Source organism: Esox lucius, chromosome 22, assembly GCF_011004845.1.
Source record: "Esox lucius isolate fEsoLuc1 chromosome 22, fEsoLuc1.pri, whole genome shotgun sequence".
Taxonomy (NCBI): domain Eukaryota; kingdom Metazoa; phylum Chordata; class Actinopteri; order Esociformes; family Esocidae; genus Esox; species Esox lucius.
Genome location: NC_047590.1, coordinates 10240671 through 10260052, shown reverse-complemented (window position 1 = coordinate 10260052; position 19382 = coordinate 10240671). Strand labels below are relative to the sequence as shown.

At 42.3% G+C, this 19382-nt stretch overlaps 1 protein-coding gene across 4 annotated transcripts in view; it reads right to left on the bottom strand.

Moving 5' to 3' along the window:
* The window catches only part of cdkl5 (cyclin-dependent kinase-like 5), a 33390-nt gene extending 14211 nt beyond the window's left edge, over nt 1–19179 (bottom strand). For 2 of the 4 annotated variants that reach the window (XM_034289751.1, XM_034289750.1), the window contains exons 1-6: nt 19036–19178; nt 17229–17447; nt 14652–14686; nt 2247–2429; nt 1324–1444; nt 1115–1174 (exon numbers count right to left, since the gene is read on the bottom strand). In XM_034289751.1, coding sequence (XP_034145642.1) covers nt 1115–1174; nt 1324–1444; nt 2247–2429; nt 14652–14686; nt 17229–17292 — 463 coding nt within the window. In that variant the 5' untranslated portion in view covers nt 17293–17447; nt 19036–19178. Of the gene's footprint in view, nt 1–1114; nt 1175–1323; nt 1445–2246; nt 2430–14651; nt 14687–17228; nt 17448–17588; nt 17627–19035 lie in introns of all 4 variants that reach the window. The other 2 variants (XM_020042354.3, XM_020042353.3) reach the window with 2 other exon arrangements.
* Between the last annotated feature and the right edge of the window lie 203 nt (nt 19180–19382).

The window sequence follows — 19382 nt, the reverse complement described above, 5'->3', positions numbered from 1 at the left end:
ATAAATTAATTCATGGGTACAAGGCATTCCAGCTTCACCTTGTTTTGTAGCTTATTCCACTTCTATGAGGGGAGTATAAGCAGTTTTATCTAATTCACAGGCTATCCATGCCATTTGGAGTACTAATCAATCCTATGTTCTCGTGCTATAAGTAATTGTCTTAACCTTAATAAGAGCTTTGATATATGCTGGACATTTCTGCAGGAGTGCCTTATAAATAAACAAAAGAGAGTGTTTCTCTCATCTTACATACCGAGAGGCCCGCACACTGCAATAATGAATCCTATAGCCTGCCCCCAGATATAAATCAAAGTGCACAGTGAAAGACAGCATCTAATGGTTTAAGTGTATATGCTGCCGCCTGAATATAGATGAAACCCCTTCCAAAATAGCCATCATGGTGGCCTGCATTATTATCATAAGATTAGGCTGTCTCGATATCTGTAAAGGAATCCAATCTTTATTAAGTACAAACACATAAAAGGTTTACAAATACATAACGTGCATTTTAAATTAAAACTTAACATCAAGCCAGGTACCAACATATTTATAATAGGAAACTCATTCAATTTGTTAACTGTCCAGACTAGTATATTTTAAATGATTTAGATCTCAGTTACTCGATCTAGAGAACATCTTGTCTTTCTTTATGTATAGCACCGATTTTAGATCTAACTGAAACTTCTGTAATGCTTGGAGGTTCGACAGTAAGTGAACAAGTAATTAATAGAAGGTGCAGTGGAATATAGTACACAGTCTCATCAGCATAAAAGTTTCCATTACAATTTTTCACAGCATCTACAATGTCAATTTATATAAAGAGTGAATAACAGAGGACTCAGCATACAGCCCTGTGGCATACCTTTACGCACTTCAAGAACTCAGACCTCTTTAATCCCTATAGCATTAGTTCTACCACATAATCCTGAAACCGTAGGCAGATATCAACACCTAGGCCTAATGACTTCAACACGCTAATTAAAAGTGCCTATAAACATAAAAAAGGACAGTTCAGCACTACTCTGGAAGTCTGAGCTCATCACTGAGATTGTCATGTGCCAATTATGCTAAAATGCAGGAACAACTATGCAAAACATTACACGTTTCCACTTACCAAAATCACAGAGTTTGAGAACATCATCAGAGCTGATGAGGAGGTTTTCAGGCTTGATGTCTGAAAATAAACCGATGAGAAAGTTTTTCACACAGACTCACACACGGCAGCAGTTCTGTATGTGTACTTGAAAAAATACATGATGAAACCATCTGTGCTGAGAGGTCCAGTCCCTGGCACAGGATTAAATAAAGGTAGGAGTTTCTCACCTCTGTGTACAATCTCGTTCTTATGGCACCAGTGGATAGCTTTGATCAGTTGGTAGATGTAGTTCCTCACTTTGTCAGGTGGTGCTCCATTAGGCAGTTCTTCCAGCAACTCCAGCATGTTCTGAAAGACAGAAACAGTTCATAGAATTACGTAGGACAGTGACCAGAATGCATTACAGTACAATGAATACTCTGTGTATCAATTAGTGACGTTACTCGCTCTATGACATTGAGGTAGTTGTCCCTCACAGATTTTGTGCAGTGATATGAGTAGGTATGTTTTTAGGGTGACGTTTATCTATGTGCCAACAGTATCACAGGACAGTATCACAGTATCACTGGTCAAAGCCCACACAAGGGAAGGCAGTTTGGAATGAGATAGACAGGGTGGAGCAGACAGACAGGGTGGAGCAGATAGACAGGGTGGAGCAGATAGACAGGGTGGAGCAGACAGACAGGGTGGAGCAGACAGACAGTGTGGGGCAGATAGACAGGGTGGAGCAGACAGACAGGGTGGAGCAGATAGACAGGGTGAAATAGATAGATATTGTGGAGCAGATAGAAAATCTGGGGCAGATGGACAGATTAAGGCAGTAAGTAATTGAGGCATTACGACAATTGGAGGCATTTAGACAGATTGAGTAGGTAAGACAGTTTGAATCAGTGAGACAGACTGAGGCAGTACGACAGTTTAAGGCAGTAAGATAGTGTCTCAAAACTATAACTTACAACATTTCAACATATGAAGCAAATACAAACCTGTAGCAAAGCTCAGTAACATTTTGGCCTGTGACAACAAAATAATGCCTTATCATCTTACAAACATTTATTATACTACTATTATGATATGCCATTCACCATATATTCAAAGGGACAACAACAAAGTTTATTATAAACAGTCACTCATTAAAAAGCTAACTGACCCTCTCCACATATTCGAAGACCAGGTAGAGTTTTCCCCGTCTCCTGAAAGCCTCTTTGAGCTCCACAATGTTCTCTTGCTTGAGGGTCCGCAGCATCTTGAGCTCCCGGAGGGTGGTCTCTTTAACCTCCTCATTCTCCTCGCTGTCTTTAAATTTCTTTATTGCCACAAGCTCATTGGTCTCCTGGAAAAGGCAATGTCGGTTGGTAAGTTATAAGACAATATCAGTGGGTTAGTTATAAGACAATGTCAATGGGTTAGTTATAAGACAATTTCAATGGGTAAGTTATAAGACAATATCAGTGGGTTAGTTATAGGAGAATATCAGTGGGTTAGTTATAAGACAATATCAGTGGGTTAGTTATAGGAGAATATAAGTGGGTTAGTTATAAGACAATGTCAATGGGTTAGTTATAGGAGAATATAAGTGGGTTAGTTATAAGACAATGTCAATGGATTTATTATAAGATGTCAATCAAATGCTGTTGCGGGTACTGGGAGTCTTGGGAAACACTTCATTAAAGAAATATGTAGAAATCTACACACAGCAGCATCCCACCCTTTTAACATGTTATTAAATAATTATCACTACATTTCAAGGCCCCATTGGTAATTATAAGAAGGTGCTGCTGGATCCGAGGTCTTCTGTGTCTGTGTGTATGTGTGTGTGCTTGCGTGTGTGTGTGTGCACACAGTCTTTCAGCATGTCTTTCCCAACCAAAGGAAACCCCTTTACATCCCTGCATCAAAGAACCACACTGATCAGAACAGACACAATGCATCCGTATTCAGGGTGGGTCTCTCCTTGCGGAGAAAACAACGTACGCAGCCTGGTCGCTGAAATGAATAAGTAGTCTGAATATGTTGTAGATAGAGATGTAGTATATTTTGTGTGTTATTTATCCCTGCTGTCTCTTTTTAATGCCAAATCACTCCTACATCAGCAGTTCTCAGACCTCTCCTGGGTACCCCCAGTTTGTCCATGTATTCGATGAACACCAGAACAAGCACACCTGAATCAACTACTCAACTAATTAACAAGCTCTTGACAGCTTGATTCGGTTTGAAGTAGTTCAGGGCCCCAACAAAATTCTTGTGAAACGACTGGGGGACCCCAGGAGATGTTTGAGGACGTCTGTAAAAAGACAGACCACAGTTCTTAATCATGAGGAACTAGCCGGCATCATGGAGAGAGAGTATTTTTGTTCCTGTGTCCGTGCTAGCAGAACAGAGCATGAAAGAGAGAGCGGTAGAGAGAAAGAGACAGTAAGTGGGCTTGTGTGTGTGTGTGAGAGAGAAATAGAGAAAGAGAGGGAGGGAGAAAGGAGAAATAGAGAAATATGAAAAGATGGCTATCATGCCCACACTGAGCAGAGCACTTTTATTTTTTTTGATTTGCTGAATATGTTCGGTGGAATTTTCCAACTAATATGCCAAGAAAAAGAGGAACACGGAGAAAGGCAGAGAGAAAGAAAGAGAGAGAATAAGAAAAAGACAAGAGAGAGAGAAAGAAGCCAAAACTAAGAGAGAATGAGACCAAAACTGAGCCAACACTCCCATTTCAGAACAGTCTCTTCTGTCAGTGTTCAATGCATGTAATGCCTTATCCACCATAAGAATAATCAACACAGGTACAGAGAAAGAAAAATGGAGAAGGAAAGAAAGAGTGTTACTGAGCCAGATAGAGAATAGCCTCAGTTAATAATTAACATCCATCTATAACCATGAATCAGTCTATAGACACGAATAATTTTAAAAAGAACAATCTTTTAGCAAGAGAGAAATCACAGGAAGAAAAAAAAGTATACTGTTAAACAGTGAAAGGCTTTATTTGGATGGGCGGGGGTATATTTTCGGGCGGGGGTATATTGTCCTTTACTGTAGAGGAAAGTGGGGAAAGACAGAGGACAACATTTTGCAGAAGGAGCGCTGGGTCAGATTGGTACCCACGCTGCAGCAGAACATGTGCACAAGAGGCTCAGAACGCCACTCCACTATAGCCCACTGTTACATGCTTTTCAATAGAGTGTACGTTCGTACAATAACTAATGGTTTCTACAATGACTGATGGTACATTTTGTTTTAAATGTAGCCTTCTGCATGGTTCATTATTATAGGAAGCCTGACAGTGGAGACCAGAGAGCAAGACAAGGAGGGATGCATTAAAAGGGAATGAGGGATCCTCCTGCAGTCATCCTTTTCTCTCCGAAACGTCTTGAATTACTTTATTTCCTATTTAGTGCACTACTTTTATACCAGTGGCCTTTAAGACTAACCTTTTAGACCAGTGGCCTTTAAGACTAACCTTTTAGACCAGTGGCCTTTAAGACTAACCTTTTAGACCAGTGGCCTTTAAGACTAACCTTTTAGACCAGTGGCCTTTAAGACTAACCTTTATACCAGTGGCCTTTAAGACTAACCCTTTATACCAGTGGCCTTTAAGACTAACCTTTTAGACCAGTGGCCTTTAAGACTAACCTTTTAGACCAGTGGCCTTTAAGACTAACCCTTTATACCAGTGGCCTTTAAGACTAACCCTTTATACCAGTGGCCTTTAAGACTAACCCTTTATACCAGTGGCCTTTAAGACTAACCCTTTAGACCAGTGGCCTTTAAGACTAACCCTTTAGACCAGTGGCCTTTAAGACTAACCCTTTATACCAGTGGCCTTTAAGACTAACCCTTTATACCAGTGGCCTTTAAGACTAACCCTTTATACCAGTGGCCTTTAAGACTAACCCTTTATACCAGTGGCCTTTAAGACTAACCTTTTAGACCAGTGGCCTTTAAGACTAACCCTTTATACCAGTGGCCTTTAAGACTAACCCTTTATACCAGTGGCCTTTAAGACTAACCCTTTATACCAGTGGCCTTTAAGACTAACCCTTTATACCAGTGGCCTTTAAGACTAACCCTTTAGACCAGTGGCCTTTAAGACTAACCCTTTAGACCAGTGGCCTTTAAGACTAACCCTTTATACCAGTGGCCTTTAAGACTAACCCTTTATACCAGTGGCCTTTAAGACTAACCCTTTATACCAGTGGCCTTTAAGACTAACCCTTTATACCAGTGGCCTTTAAGACTAACCTTTTAGACCAGTGGCCTTTAAGACTAACCCTTTATACCAGTGGCCTTTAAGACTAACCCTTTATACCAGTGGCCTTTAAGACTAACCCTTTATACCAGTGGCCTTTAAGACTAACCTTTTAGACCAGTGGCCTTTAAGACTAACCTTTTAGACCAGTGGCCTTTAAGACTAACCTTTTATACCAGTGGCCTTTAAGACTAACCTTTTATACAAGAGGGCTTTAACCTTTATACCAGTGGCCTTTAAGTCTAACCCTTTATACCAGTGGGCTTTAACCTTTATACCAGTGGCCTTTAAGTCTAACCGTTTGGACCAAAAACCTACACAGCTTTTGGTCCAAGCTAACCCTCTGTTCTAAACCAGTGCTGAACCACAGGAATGTCAGTGAGTCATGTGAGATGTCTAATTTGTTCTGCTCACTGTGAGCTATTGTGGTGGGGATTACAAGACATGTATGTCTGTTTGTATATCTCGCCGGTCCATTGGGCCTCTTCATTGCTGGGGTCCGTGCTGTTAGCAGGAGGAAGGTCAGCGAATCTGACATGGAAGGGAATCACACCGCAAGAGGACTGCTTGAAAAACACAACGCTTCCACAGAGGCAGAGGTTATTCACAACATACAACCCGGTGAGGCTTTCAGGAATAACAGGATTAAAAAAGATCTGAGGATCATTTGAGAGTATTGTCATCCATATTGGAATGAACCATTGAGAAATTACAGTACGTTCTGTACATATTCACCTATTTTAGGGTATCAAAAGCATTTGGACAGACAAACATTATGTACAATAAAGCAGTAATGTTTAGTACTTGGTTCTTATTGTCAAAAAAGAATGTGCCTTTTTCCAATTATTTTGGAGTTCACAGTATACTATACTGCTAATCAGACTAGTATGAGGATTGGGGTCAGAATGTGTGACGGGGTCAGAATGCCACAGAAGACCCATTCAAATTCACACCATTGCCTTGTTCTGTTACCATAAATGGGAAGAGACCCCCCAACCTCTATCTGTTGAAAGCAGTCATTAACCTTCATGACCCACATTGATTCAGTAGGAGATGAGTGGAAGCCAGACAAAGTATAAATAGCACAGTAAATGACAAGGGTGTTCATTGTTTTACATATGGACAGTACATGTCAAAACCAACCAACGTGGAAGCACGGCCGGAACCAGCGGAATACAGACATAGCGCAAACCCCCAAGGTATATACGAAAATCCCCTCGAATCATTTCTACAACATACAGTAGGGTCTACACTTAAACACGGCCCAGATTCACACAGTGGGTTTACAACCCCACAACCCTCCGCTGCGGAGCCTCGCACTCCTCCACACTGGTGCCGGATAATGAGGCTCCTCTTAAGGGCAGCGTTCCAAATGGAAACCTACTTACTACACAGTGCACTCCTTCTGACTGGAGCGCTGTAGGCCGTTTGGAACACAGCCATAGTCCTCCTCCGTTCTACTTTTCTCATCCTCCCTTTTCATCCATTCTTCCTGGTCTCTGATGATGGTGCTCATCTCAAGGTGACCCATATAACCCCCCCTGCTGTTGCTCCTCCATCTTTTTATCGGATAGCTCTGCCTCTTTTCCTCTCTATATATACACAGTATATTCCCTCCATCTCTCTGTCTCTCCTGTTTCTCGCTCTCTATCTTCCTCAGAGCCTTCCCCTCCCTCTCATTATCTCTTTCCCTCTCCAAGCTTCTCTTTACATATACTGTATATTGTCTCTCTTTCCCTCTGATTTGTTATTTCTCTCACTAGCTCTATTTTATTTTACCTGGTCAGTCTTACTGAGCAGCTAATGATTATTTCGGTAGGTGGGTTGAATCTAGGGGTTCAAAACGTTGACACCTTCATTGTCAGTCAGTTTTGCCCCTAGGTTTGATCTCATTCAAAAAGAGGAGCACCTGCAAGTTCACGTCCTTTTGTAGCTCATTTCAAGTGGAAGAGCCAAAGAACTGGGACACTTTTTAACCTAGATCTGTCTTGCCTTTCCATGCCACCGTTTCCCTGCCCTGGAATAGGCTGACTGAAGGTAAAAATAACAGCACTTTTACACAGAGGCTACAATACTTTCACTTGTGTGTTCTAGCTGTGTGAAAATAACATTGCAGTGGGCCAAGGCATGACTTAATGAATTCAAAAACAGTTCTGTTATAAATGCGGTGAAGAGATCAAACTCCACCCAAATAATGGAAATGCCATGGCAACACCACTCAGACATCCCTCCATGGGTGAACGATTCAGAATGCACTTATTGCCCCCATTACCATTAACCTACTTTCAGGATATTGTGGGTGTGTATTTCACAAAATGCCGTAAAAAAAACTACTTTAGTCAACTGCATGGATTTCATATTAGCTGTTGTCATTACAGCAGGCGAGCAGGAACAACTATGTACACATGTCTGACTTTGTAATTGGTCAAACGTGGCTCGTGTAACACTAGAACCAGTGCTGATTTGATTATGTGTGCTACTAATGCAGCGTTATGTTTCCAGCTAACACGAATATGGAGTTAGTCTTCTCAGTCTCTGCGCGTCGCCGGGCCAGCCCAGCCCGCCCTGGGCCCAATCCACTGAAACCTGTCACATACGCAGAGTTTTTCACTCAGACAGACACAGAGAGAAGGCTGAACGTTCAGCTGAAGAGCAAAACCCATACTGGCGAAAAGAAGAGCCAAATAAGACAATGGTTATCTGAATTAGCATGATGTGACAGTGGTCCATTCATCATTCATAACCCACAATCTGGCACAAGTCTGAAGCAGCTGAAAAGTCAACAATGGTGAATTCTAAAGCCCACTGCTCAGAGACAATGACATCTTTAGTGAAAGTTGAGAGGTTTTTGTCATGACTTGTGTTCAGTGTCTTTGACCCATCTCCTGAGAAAGAATGGCATTCAGAGCATCTTGGTTCAGTGTGAAAACTGAGTGAAATAAAACCAAACGATAGCAAGTCTTTCACCCAGAGGCCAACGTCTCTCACCAATGACATCACATGCATTTGCGGTGGATTTGGAGGCACTCCATGCAAACCTTAAGGCTGGGCCTGGTTTGACTGCGGCGAAGCAACGCTTTGAACTTGGGTCAACAGCTCCATTTGCCAGGGCCTTGGCCTTGATCTTCAGCAGCCTGGTGGTGCTGAAGAACATACATACGTACATATACCCTGGGTTCTTGTGTGCTGTTGAAATATTAACACGACTTTGGGAATGTGCCACGCCAAAGGGAGTTCTTCCAAGAATAGGGTCTTCATCAGACTGAAAATTGCATGAGACAGCATGGCATTCTTTAGTCCCACGCGTGATGACAACTAACTATTCAGATTCCATGGGGTGATTATTGTCACAGTTTCAATAGTACACAACACTTCCTTGGACCATTTCCGTCAAGTCTGATTAGGAAGATCTGAGATCAAGATTTGCAAGTCTTTACAATCTGAAAACAGATTAAGGATATTTGAAACACTAAAAGAATGTTGATCAACATAAGCATCCCACTGAATCTGATTGTGTGACTGGCTGACCCTTTTCCTGGGTGTTCAGGTATCCAGTAGATGACACAACTGATGACACAGGTTCTTTCAAGTTGGACGGGGACCTTTGGTGAACGGCAACTTTCAACTTTCCACACATTCTCAATTGGATTGAGGTCCAGGCTTTAACTGGGCCACTAAAGGCCACGGAAGGACATGTGCCAAAGCCACTCTGGCGTTGTCTTGACTGCGTGCTTTGGGTGGTTGTAGTGTTCACGCCAGTCTGAGCTCCTGCGCGCTGTGGATCAGGTTTTTTTGGACCCCTCTCTATTTTGCCTGGTCATCCTTCCCTCAATCCTGACCAGTCTCCCAGTCCCTGTCGATGAGAAGCATCCGTGTTGCCACCGCCCTGCCTCACTGTACGGAGGGTGTTCTCAGGACAACGTGCATGTTCGGCTTGCGCCAAGCAAGTCTAAAAAGCTATATTTTCCTTGGAAATGTTCTCGTATTTTACCCCTGATGCATTAAAAGAACATTATTTTGGATTTATTTTTCATGATGTAGCGTTAGGAAATGTATTAACTAACTTTAGGTCCTCCCAGAGACAGGTGATTTTAACCTGAAATCATGATAATTGCATACAGGTGGAATGCTTTCTGGTTATTCCAACTAGTTACATTACTTCTAAAGACAATTGGTTGTACTACAGTGTAACATTGAAACATGGCAGGACACAAGCGCTGGGAGAATGAAGGACATGGCAGGACACAAGCGCTGGGAGAATGAAGGACTTTAACAAATAAACATAAACAGCAGACCGGATAACGAACCGGGAAAGACAGGAACAAAATAAACTTGGAACAGGACAGAACAACGCTACATCAGGTGGGAACAGGAACAAAGGCTGACAGGATACCCTGGGGAAGCTTGAACTCAAATAGGGTCCGTGATGAGGGAAAACGGGTGTGGGGAATAGTCAACAAAACAGTTGTCTATGATGAAGTGAGGGAGAGAGGGCATTGGATTCACTGGCACGGCTGTGATGAAGTGAGGGAGAGAGGGCGTTGGATTCACTGGCACGGCTGTGATGAAGTGAGGGAGAGAGAGAGGGCGTTGGATTCACTGGCACGGCTGTGATGAAGTGAGGGAGAGAGAGAAGGCGTTGGATTCACTGGCACGGCTGTGATGAAGTGAGGGAGAGAGGGCGTTGGATTCACTGGCACGGCTGTGATGAAGTGAGGGAGAGAGAGAGGGCGTTGGATTCACTGGCACGGCTGTGATGAAGTGAGGGAGAGAGGGCGTTGGATTCACTGGCACGGCTGTGATGAAGTGAGGGAGAGAGGCGTTGGATTCACTGGCAAAGCTGTGATGAAGTGAGTGAATAATCATCGAAAACAGTTGTCTATGATGAAGTGAGGGAGAGAGGGCGTTGGATTCACTGGCACGGCAGGTTGCCATGTCAGAACGTGACACTCAGCTCATTCAGGTGTGTAATTGCAAAGGGGATGAATACTTCTGCAATTAATTATTTTCTGGTTTTTATTTGTAATTCATTCAGGAACAATTTGCTGATTTTATTTTTCACATTGACATCATGGACATTATTCATGGACTTCACCAGCAGCAAAAACTCCTAGTTAAACCCATTTTGATTACAATGTGTATCTTGAAAATATATGGAAAAAACTAAGGGGGTGAATACTTTTGAGAGCCACTGTAACCTGAACCTGAGTTCCGCTGCACCCCAGCTGACCCCTACGACCCTGCGTAGTGCCCTCTGGCGCCTTGTCAGAAGCAGTGCACTGCATAGAGAACTGGGGGCCATTTGGGATGCAGCCTGTTCACTAGGGTGCCATAGTTCCTGCAGGGCAAACAAGGCCTGGCAGAACAAATGCAATGTGCCCTCATCCATCCAACTCCCCCCAGGATTCCACCCTCCCTCCCTATTCCTGCCTCCCTTCCTTCCTCTCTCCCTCCATCACTATTCCTGCCTCCCTCTCTCCCACTCTATGCCTGCCTCCCTCTCTCCCACTCTATGCCTGCCTTCCTCTCTCCTTCCCTGCCTTACAGTTCATCCCAGAATGCAAGACTCCGCACCTGAGCCCACTATATACAATTGTGTTTAAAAGGAAGTACACCACTGGAAATATGTATTTTTTTGTAGTCTTTACTCAAACAGATAAAGGAAACCTAATCCAACAAACTGTGTCATGTTCGAGAGCTTACTTGTATGCTCAAGCCCACGTCAAGTGCCTCCAAAGTTTTTCGACATGATCTGGGCTTTGAATTGGCCATTCAATAACCCTCCATTTCTTCTTTTTGAGCCATTCTATTGTAGCTTTGCTTGTGTGTTTCGGATCATTGTCCTGTTATAAGTGCTATGTTTTCAGCTTCAGCTTTTTGACAGCATGGCTCCAACTGTAGGTATATTTCTGATGTTTGATTATGTAAATGAAGTTAACTAACACTTCGACGGAACATCCAATCCAGGCACCCACTAAATATTACAAAAGAGAAATGAACCACTTGGTAGCCCAGAACAAAATAGTTCCTTCAATTGGCTAACGAGTTAGCAGGCTACTATAGTAACCTTATTTAATCACAGTGAGCAAGTTGAAATGAAGCAATAACTGACTTGTTCTGAGTGAGAGAAGTATTTAGACAGCTTAGCTGTGCTGTATGCTTAGATGCCCCACAAAATTGTCACAACTTAGCCAATGATTGGGTACACAAGCCATCCGCAAGATGGAATTGTGGGAGAAGATTGGTTGGTAGAACGGCCAACGGAGGAATGCAAATCCTGGCTGGAATTTTTTACCACTGTCTTATTAGTTAATGAAGTATTTCAGCACTTGGGTAGAACTGTCTGAGAAAGAGATTACTCCAGATGAAAAAGAACACAAAAACCCTTCCAAAAAATAGCGAGCGAGGAGCAACAAATCATTTTGCAATTGTTTCTGCATACATCTTGTAATACTCCCATTGCTACTGACAAATGTGAAAGCTAACACTAATCCTGCATGCAACACCAGAAACTGTAGTCCTTCTCAATATGATGATAAACTGAAACAGAGAGCAGAATAGTTTCAGCCCCCACACAAGAAAGGATTTGTTTTCCTTGAGTTATGAGTCAAAAGTCACGCCCAGAGATTAGTTGACCTTGGTTTGGTGGATCTGGAAAACAAGTGTTCACAACCGTGCAAACGCGTGTCTGGGTGAGTAAAAGACATATAAAGACACAGCCTCTCTCTTCTGCTGTCTGAAAATAGCACAGCCAGGAATAACACACAAAACAAACGCAGAAGAGACAATCAGAGGGAGGAGAGCCATCCCTTCATCTCTCCATCTTTTTATCTCTCCATCCGAATAATGAGAGATTAGTAAACAAACTTGAGGGAAGAAAAGATCCCTTTTGTTGAATACAAGTCAGAGGTCAAAATATTAAGGAACAAATGCAAAGTTACCACCGGGTGCTTTTTCGTTGTTGTTGCATTTTATTTGAACCACAGTAAAGGTGAATCTGTGGTCTGGGTAATGACATACAGTAAATGAACATTCCCATAATGGCCCTTATACCGCTCCCAATGCCCGAGTCAGACTGTCAGGGCCGTCGCCAGGAATACTGGGCCCCCTGGAAAGATGTCACTTATAGACGACCCTGATATTATTATGATCAGTGGGCCCTGCCAAGCCATGGGCCTCGTTAATAATATCCACCTTCCCCCCGCAGTAGAGACGGCCCTTCAGACTATTGTGTAATATGCATGATGGGCTTGACAAAGGTCCATCTCTAATGGCACCTTGTTCCTTATTTAGCAAGGCTTTCAGTAGGTTTTTGCTTTGTCACCCACCACTTGAAGTGGGTTTTTAGTTGCAACCTGCCACAGAAGTTGAGCAATGAAAAAACATGCACGGAACATTGAATACGTAAAAAGCATTAATATACCCAACATTTTTCAAAACATGTACATTCGAGTACTGATTCTTGGGAACAATTTTAAGAGAGTTATGAAATTATTTGTTTAAAACAAATGCTTTAGGTGTTGGGTATGGTCAAGGACTGAATTCAGCTCTACGGACTGAAATTAGCTCTAATTAGCTCTGAAACAGGATCCGGCACCTCTCAGATTTTCCTCAGTTTGATTTTCCTCAGTCTGCTGGGCATTACTTGTCTTTTTCCATCCCTGTGTTCACTTTGCACTGTAAACATTCCACTAGAAGCAATCCAAGTCCATAAAGCCTCAGCACTGCATGACAAGATTGTGAAAGTTTTTTTGTTGTCCGCTATTTATGCTACCGATGTACCACTTCACCACCACCAAAGCACACCCAGACCATCACATTGCCTCCACCATGTTTGACCGATGGCATCAAGCAATCCTCCAGCATCTTTTCATTTGGTCTGCGTCTCACAAATGTTCTTCTTTGTGATCCAAATACCTCAAACATAGATTTGTCTGTCCATAACACTTTTTTCCGATCTTCATCTGTCCAGTGTCTGTGTTCTTTTGCCCTTAATATTTTCTTTTCATTGGCCAGTCTGAGATATGGCTTTTTCTTTGCAACTCTGCCTATAAGGCCAGCATCCCGGAGTCGCCTCTTCACTGTTGACGTAGAGACTGGTGTTTTGCTGGAACTAATTGTTCTGTTTCACTGACCTAAAATGTATTAATACACTTAAAAACCTTCCGAGAGGATATTGGAAAACATTGCATAATGGCAATAGAGGTACTGAAAATGCAAAATAGGTTCTAGAACATTGTCTATGTATTGCCGTTACTCTAATTTAATCATATAATATTGTGTCCAACTTGTGAATGTGGCGTAGAATTGAATAATTCAAAAAAAGTAATTTCAGCTTCTTAAATTGCATCCTATGAGCCCTGGCCAACATTAGTGCCCTCCATGGGGAGGGGGAAGCCAACTGGGTCACATACTATTCATTTCTTTCTGCTTGCTCCCATTAGTTTCACCCCAGGCTTAATCAACTGATCAACTAAAAGATGATCGATACAGGTTTGGCTGCAGCCTAATCAATCGATATGATGCAGAGTTAATGATGGTAACATGTTAAAGAGATACATTACCAACACTGCTACTGATTGACCTCTTTTCTGTTGCTCTGCCCTGCCAGGGACAGCAATCAACAAGCTAAATGGTTTGTTGTAAGTTCATTATGATTTCTATGCTGTGAGTCAGTGAGTGGGTTTTCTGGTGCCAAGAAACACTGGTTCTCACATTCGGCCAAATCATCAAATGCAGCCACACATCGGGAAATCACAGCGACATTTCACAGCTTATAATTTCAAGAGAAATACAGTATCAGACAACGGCCATTGTACTTTTAGACACAACACATTTAATAAAAGAAATTCATCATAACAGGTGTCTGATATTGCCTGCCAAAGGATATGTCCTAGATAAATCTATTTTTGTTTCATAAAATAATGACATTATGGATTAAGTAATTCCATCACAAAACACTACATACTTAAATGAAGGGCCCTACCTGGTATAGAAAAGACTACTAAAATGACTACTAATATGACTAACAACAGGTGAACCAGGTGGCTTCTACCAGGTTTTTTCTTAACGGTTCAAATCTTGCTGATTAGGCTGGTTCAGACAACAGTTGCTGCTGTTTTCAGTTACGTAATAAATTGTCTAAATGTGTCCCTATGTGCTACGAGGCCCTCGAAAAAGACTGTGACACAATGACACATGATCCCATTATTATCTGTCATCAAGGTGCACCACTTAAGAGTAAGGCATGCATGTCACATGGGAACCCAGGAATTGTAGAATCAACTGTCTGTGATTATGTCTTGATCTTACCTTGTGCCTGCACTTGAGGACAACTCCATAGGCTCCTGGGGTGAGAGGAGAAGGCTTTGTTAGATATTTGTAAATATGAGTTATTTATATATATGTTGTGTTTCCCATAATGTTTGAGATCAAACGTAATTGAACTCATTCAGTAACATTTAGAGATGCCATATCTTAATTGCACCATTCAGTTTCTGCAGGATATTTCTGCTGTAGCAAAGTGGCTTGATTGGAGACACTGCATGTGCAGGTGAGCGAGTAGTGAGAGATAATTTTACCTCTGTTCTGTAATCATTCAAGGAAGTAACTCTCATGCATGTAATGCACCAATATCCACTCATCCATATTTCAAAACTTCCCACTACGAGCCCTATAATTGGCCTTAAGACTAATTTAGACTGGATAGTCAGTAGATGGTTTTGGTAGGAGGATAGTCTGGAGATGGTTTTGGTAGGTGGATAGTCAGTAGATGGTTTTGGTAGGTGGATAGTCTGGAGATGGTTTTAGTAGGTGGATAGTCTGGAGATGGTTTTGGTAGGTGGATAGTCTGGAGATGGTTTTGGTAGGTGGATAGTCAATAGATGGTTTTGGTAGGTGGATAGTCTGGAGATGGTTTTGGTAGGTGGATGGTCAGTAGATGGTTTTGGTAGGTGGATAGTCTGGAGATGGTTTTGGTAGGTGGATAGTCTGGAGATGGTTTTGGTAGGTGGATAGTCAGTAGATGGTTTTGGTAGGTGGATAGTCTGGAGATGGTTTTGGTAGGTGGATAGTCTGGAGATGGTTTTGGTAGGTGGATAGTCTGGAGATGGTTTTGGTAGGTGGATAGTCAGTAGATGGTTTTGGTAGGTGGATAGTCAATAGATGGTTTTGGTAGGTGGATAGTCTGGAGATGGTTTTGGTAGGTGGATAGGCAGTAGATGGTTTTGGTAGGTGGATAGTCTGTAGATGGTTTTGGTACGTGGATAGTCAGTAGATGGTTTTGGTAGGTGGATAGTCTGTAGATGGTTTTGGTTGGTGGATAGTCAGTAGATGGTTTTGGTAGGTGGATAGTCTGTAGATGGTTTTGGTAGGTGGATAGTCTGTAGATGGTTTTGGTAGGTGGATAGTCTGTAGATGGTTTTGGTAGGTGGATAGTCTGTAGGTGATTTTGGTCGGTGGATAGTCAGTTGAAGGTTTTGGTAGGTGGATAGTCAATGCTTATTGTAAACAGTTTAGGGTTGGTCATTGGGAGGTCAATGCATCAAAACTATACATAGTGTATTATCTTCATAACTACATACAGTACCTTGATAACTACAATCAATCAACAGATCTGCCAATAATCAAACACACACTTCTCCACTCAATTCCTGCATTTGGCTTACAAATGAGTCCAGAAATCATCGTACTGACTCAGATTTGCGGAGTTTACTTGAAAATGATTGAATCATTGAGATCTGCTGAGTCATTCTATGTGTAAATGTACAGATTGTGGAATATAGTCGTGGATGTTCCTGTATGCCTCTCTCTTACTGAAAGACTATGACTAAAACATGGACCCCAGTGTCCCTAAATAAAGTCTTAATCGGAGAATGCAGGGCTCTGCCATCATAATAGTTTTTAAGAGGCGGTTCCTGTCCTCACTTATCACATATCTTCCTGAGGTGTCTGGAGTTGCTCTCAACCTCTTTGTGATTGGCTGGCGGGTGCCCGGTCATGTGTATGATGCTGTGTGGTGTATCACCTCAGACAGTGAAGCCACTGAGCCCTGCAGAAGAGTCCGTAGTCCTCAGTGAGACGGGGCTGTCCCCTCAGTCAACCAAAAACAAAACGCTTGACTAAAATGCTATAGGCACTGAACTGTATTAGTGGGGGGACTGCTGGAAGGACCAACTCGGAGTATCTCCCCTCGACAGCCACTTTCTTTTGCCCAGCCACCCTGCGACTAAAGCCTCAACCAAACATGCAGGGACTGGAGTGATCTATGGCTGGAGGTCACTGCACAACACGCTTACTCCTATCTAGGGCACCTAAGTACAAGGGAAAGTTGACATTAAATGACAGTAGGATACAAGTATACTGAGGACAGCTCAAGAGTTAACAAAAGAGTTGTTCCTACAAAAAATGAATCTAAAGGAAGCGATAAAGAGCCAACTGCATGTGTTAATTCTGAAAGAGATCAATGAGTGAAATTATCCCAGCTTGGCTGAGGCTTCTGGAAGTGGTTCATGTGAGCAGCAGCCATAAGGCCTAGCCAGAGGACACTTTTCTCCCACTGTAGACCCCTCTGGTAAATTGGCAACTGTTCAGAATTGGGAACATGATGAGCTCTTCAGAACAGGGATGAATCTCTAGGTCCACAAATAAGGTGTTTTCCAACACTACTTCAATTGCCTGGACCTCAATGTTAACCTTCGAGCCGCACGCAAGTGTTTGTAGACAGATCTTTGACGCAATAACAAGGACCAGCTGGAAGCAAAAGAAATGTGGCTTGACCAACGCACCAGAAACACAGAAAACCATGACACAAACGGCATGAAAAACAGACAAAACCCCATGGTCATCTTTTGCAGCGCAGGGGTAAAAAAATTAAGATCATCAACTTGCCTTCGCCAACGATGCCAAGGACTTCAAATTTATTCATCACATCACCGATGTCAGGGGTCTTCATGCAGAGGAACTCAGCTAAGAAAACCAGGAAGGTCTTAGAGTAGGAAGTACGCCTCCTCCAACGAATGCTGAGAGGAGAGCCTGACGATGCAGCTCATTGTACATTCCTGGAGGAGTCCCCGCATCTTCTCTCCCTGGCTCTCCCTTTCTCCTTCCCTATCACGCAAGCACATGGGAAACAAACACACGCACTCTGTTTTTTCTCTTTTACTCTCTCTCAATTTTCACTCCTTCCCTTTCTCAGACAAATCTCTGTATTTCTCGGACACTATTTCGCTCTCTTAATCTTACACATACCGCACCCACAAACCACACTCCCAAACACTTTCACTAACCTGAGGGGGGGGGGGGGGGGGGGGGGGGGGGCAAAGGGAAATAAAGAGAGAGTGTTAATGTGCACATTGGAGGTCCAAGCTAACATCTCTGGCTTTCTGCTTCCTTGGTGACATCTAAAGGTGACAGATTCATGCACACACAGATACACACACACACACACACACACAACCAAGTCATAAAACACATATAAGGTAAGAAGCACATAAAAATATCCACTAATAGTCACAATTTATACAGAAACATAGACAGAATGTGTTTCAGTTTTTTTTCTTACAAAAATATTTTCCAACATAAAACCATCGTCACCTTACAATAATTGATATTAAGTTTCATAGTATTACATTAAAATAGAAAATAGAACAAAAAGGTACCATTATAATTTGATTATGTAAGATAATTGGTTAGGGGTCTGAATACTTTTGCATGGTCTTGTTTATAAAGTATTGACAGTATATATGTATAGATTAAAATGTATGTAACAAAAAAATCCCAACACAAAAAATACAAACCTGCACTAAAAGCTCATTACTAAGATGGATCTGAAGAATAGGTGAATATTTCATAATGTTGATAAATCTGAATTGTTAAATAGTCAACAGGTTAGAGAACTCCACCAAAACAACATTGGCAAAAACTGCACAGGCAGTAAACTCCAAAGTCGTGTGTTGAAAAGGGAAACTTTAATCAATTCCCATAGGCAAGGACCGACTTCCACCAAGGTAGAAATTCCACATGCTTTCTAGTAGTGTAAAGGACAGCCCCACTTACAATGATGAAATGATGAATGGTGGATTAGGTGTGCGTGTGTGTGTGTATGTGTGTGTGGGTGTGTGTGTGTGTGTATATGAGGGGGGCAATCCGTCCAAGATGATATTTGGTTGATTACTCTCCCTTTTAGGTTGTGCGTGCGCGTGCGTCTGGTGTTTCAGAATGAGAGACACAGAGGGCTAGAGAAACAGAGAGGGACAATGCTGGTGTGCGATGAAACTGCGTCTCTCAATCGCAGAGAACCACCATTCCTGCTCTGCCTTCCTCCCACACGCAGCTCCTGCATCGCCATGTACTGTAGGCAGCCTAGCTAATGCCATGTATCGATCACGATGTCTACCAACACGAACGAACGGCATTACCAAAACAGGATGGGATCTTCATGACAAATTATATGACCTGTCTGTGATGTAATAGAATGACAGAAATGACTATGGATGACAGGCTGTTACAATTGTCATCCGGTTGAATTGAAGGCTATTGCTTGTCCCTGCATGTGCGGTTTATAAAAAAAAAACTCGATCCGCACAGACTGTCCATGAAAATTATGATGAGGTGGTGGTGAAGGGGACATAAAGACAAACACCGTACAAAACGGAAAAAAAAACACATACAACGATTTTTCCGGTTAAATACTCACTCAGATCAGTCAAATCTCTAAAGCGGATAAAGCGATTCCACCAGCACCATCCTATGACGGTGTGTCGGATGCAGCTAGACCCAACAGTAACTATTAACCTACACGGTGCTTCATACTCAGCCTAATGCTGCTTATAGGAGCAACAGCATCCTTTTGACTGGCGTTAGCTTTAACCAATAGAAAGGCGAAAAAGGTCATTTCACCTACACCCTGTTTTTCTTATCCAATGAGCGCAGAGTAAGTTTGGACTATGGTCCAAAAGGCGGGATTTTGCTAATGCGCGTTCTGTTAATTTTATCTCTATGTTCTGCTTTGACCGTGCTTTTTTGTTTAATATTTGTTTATTT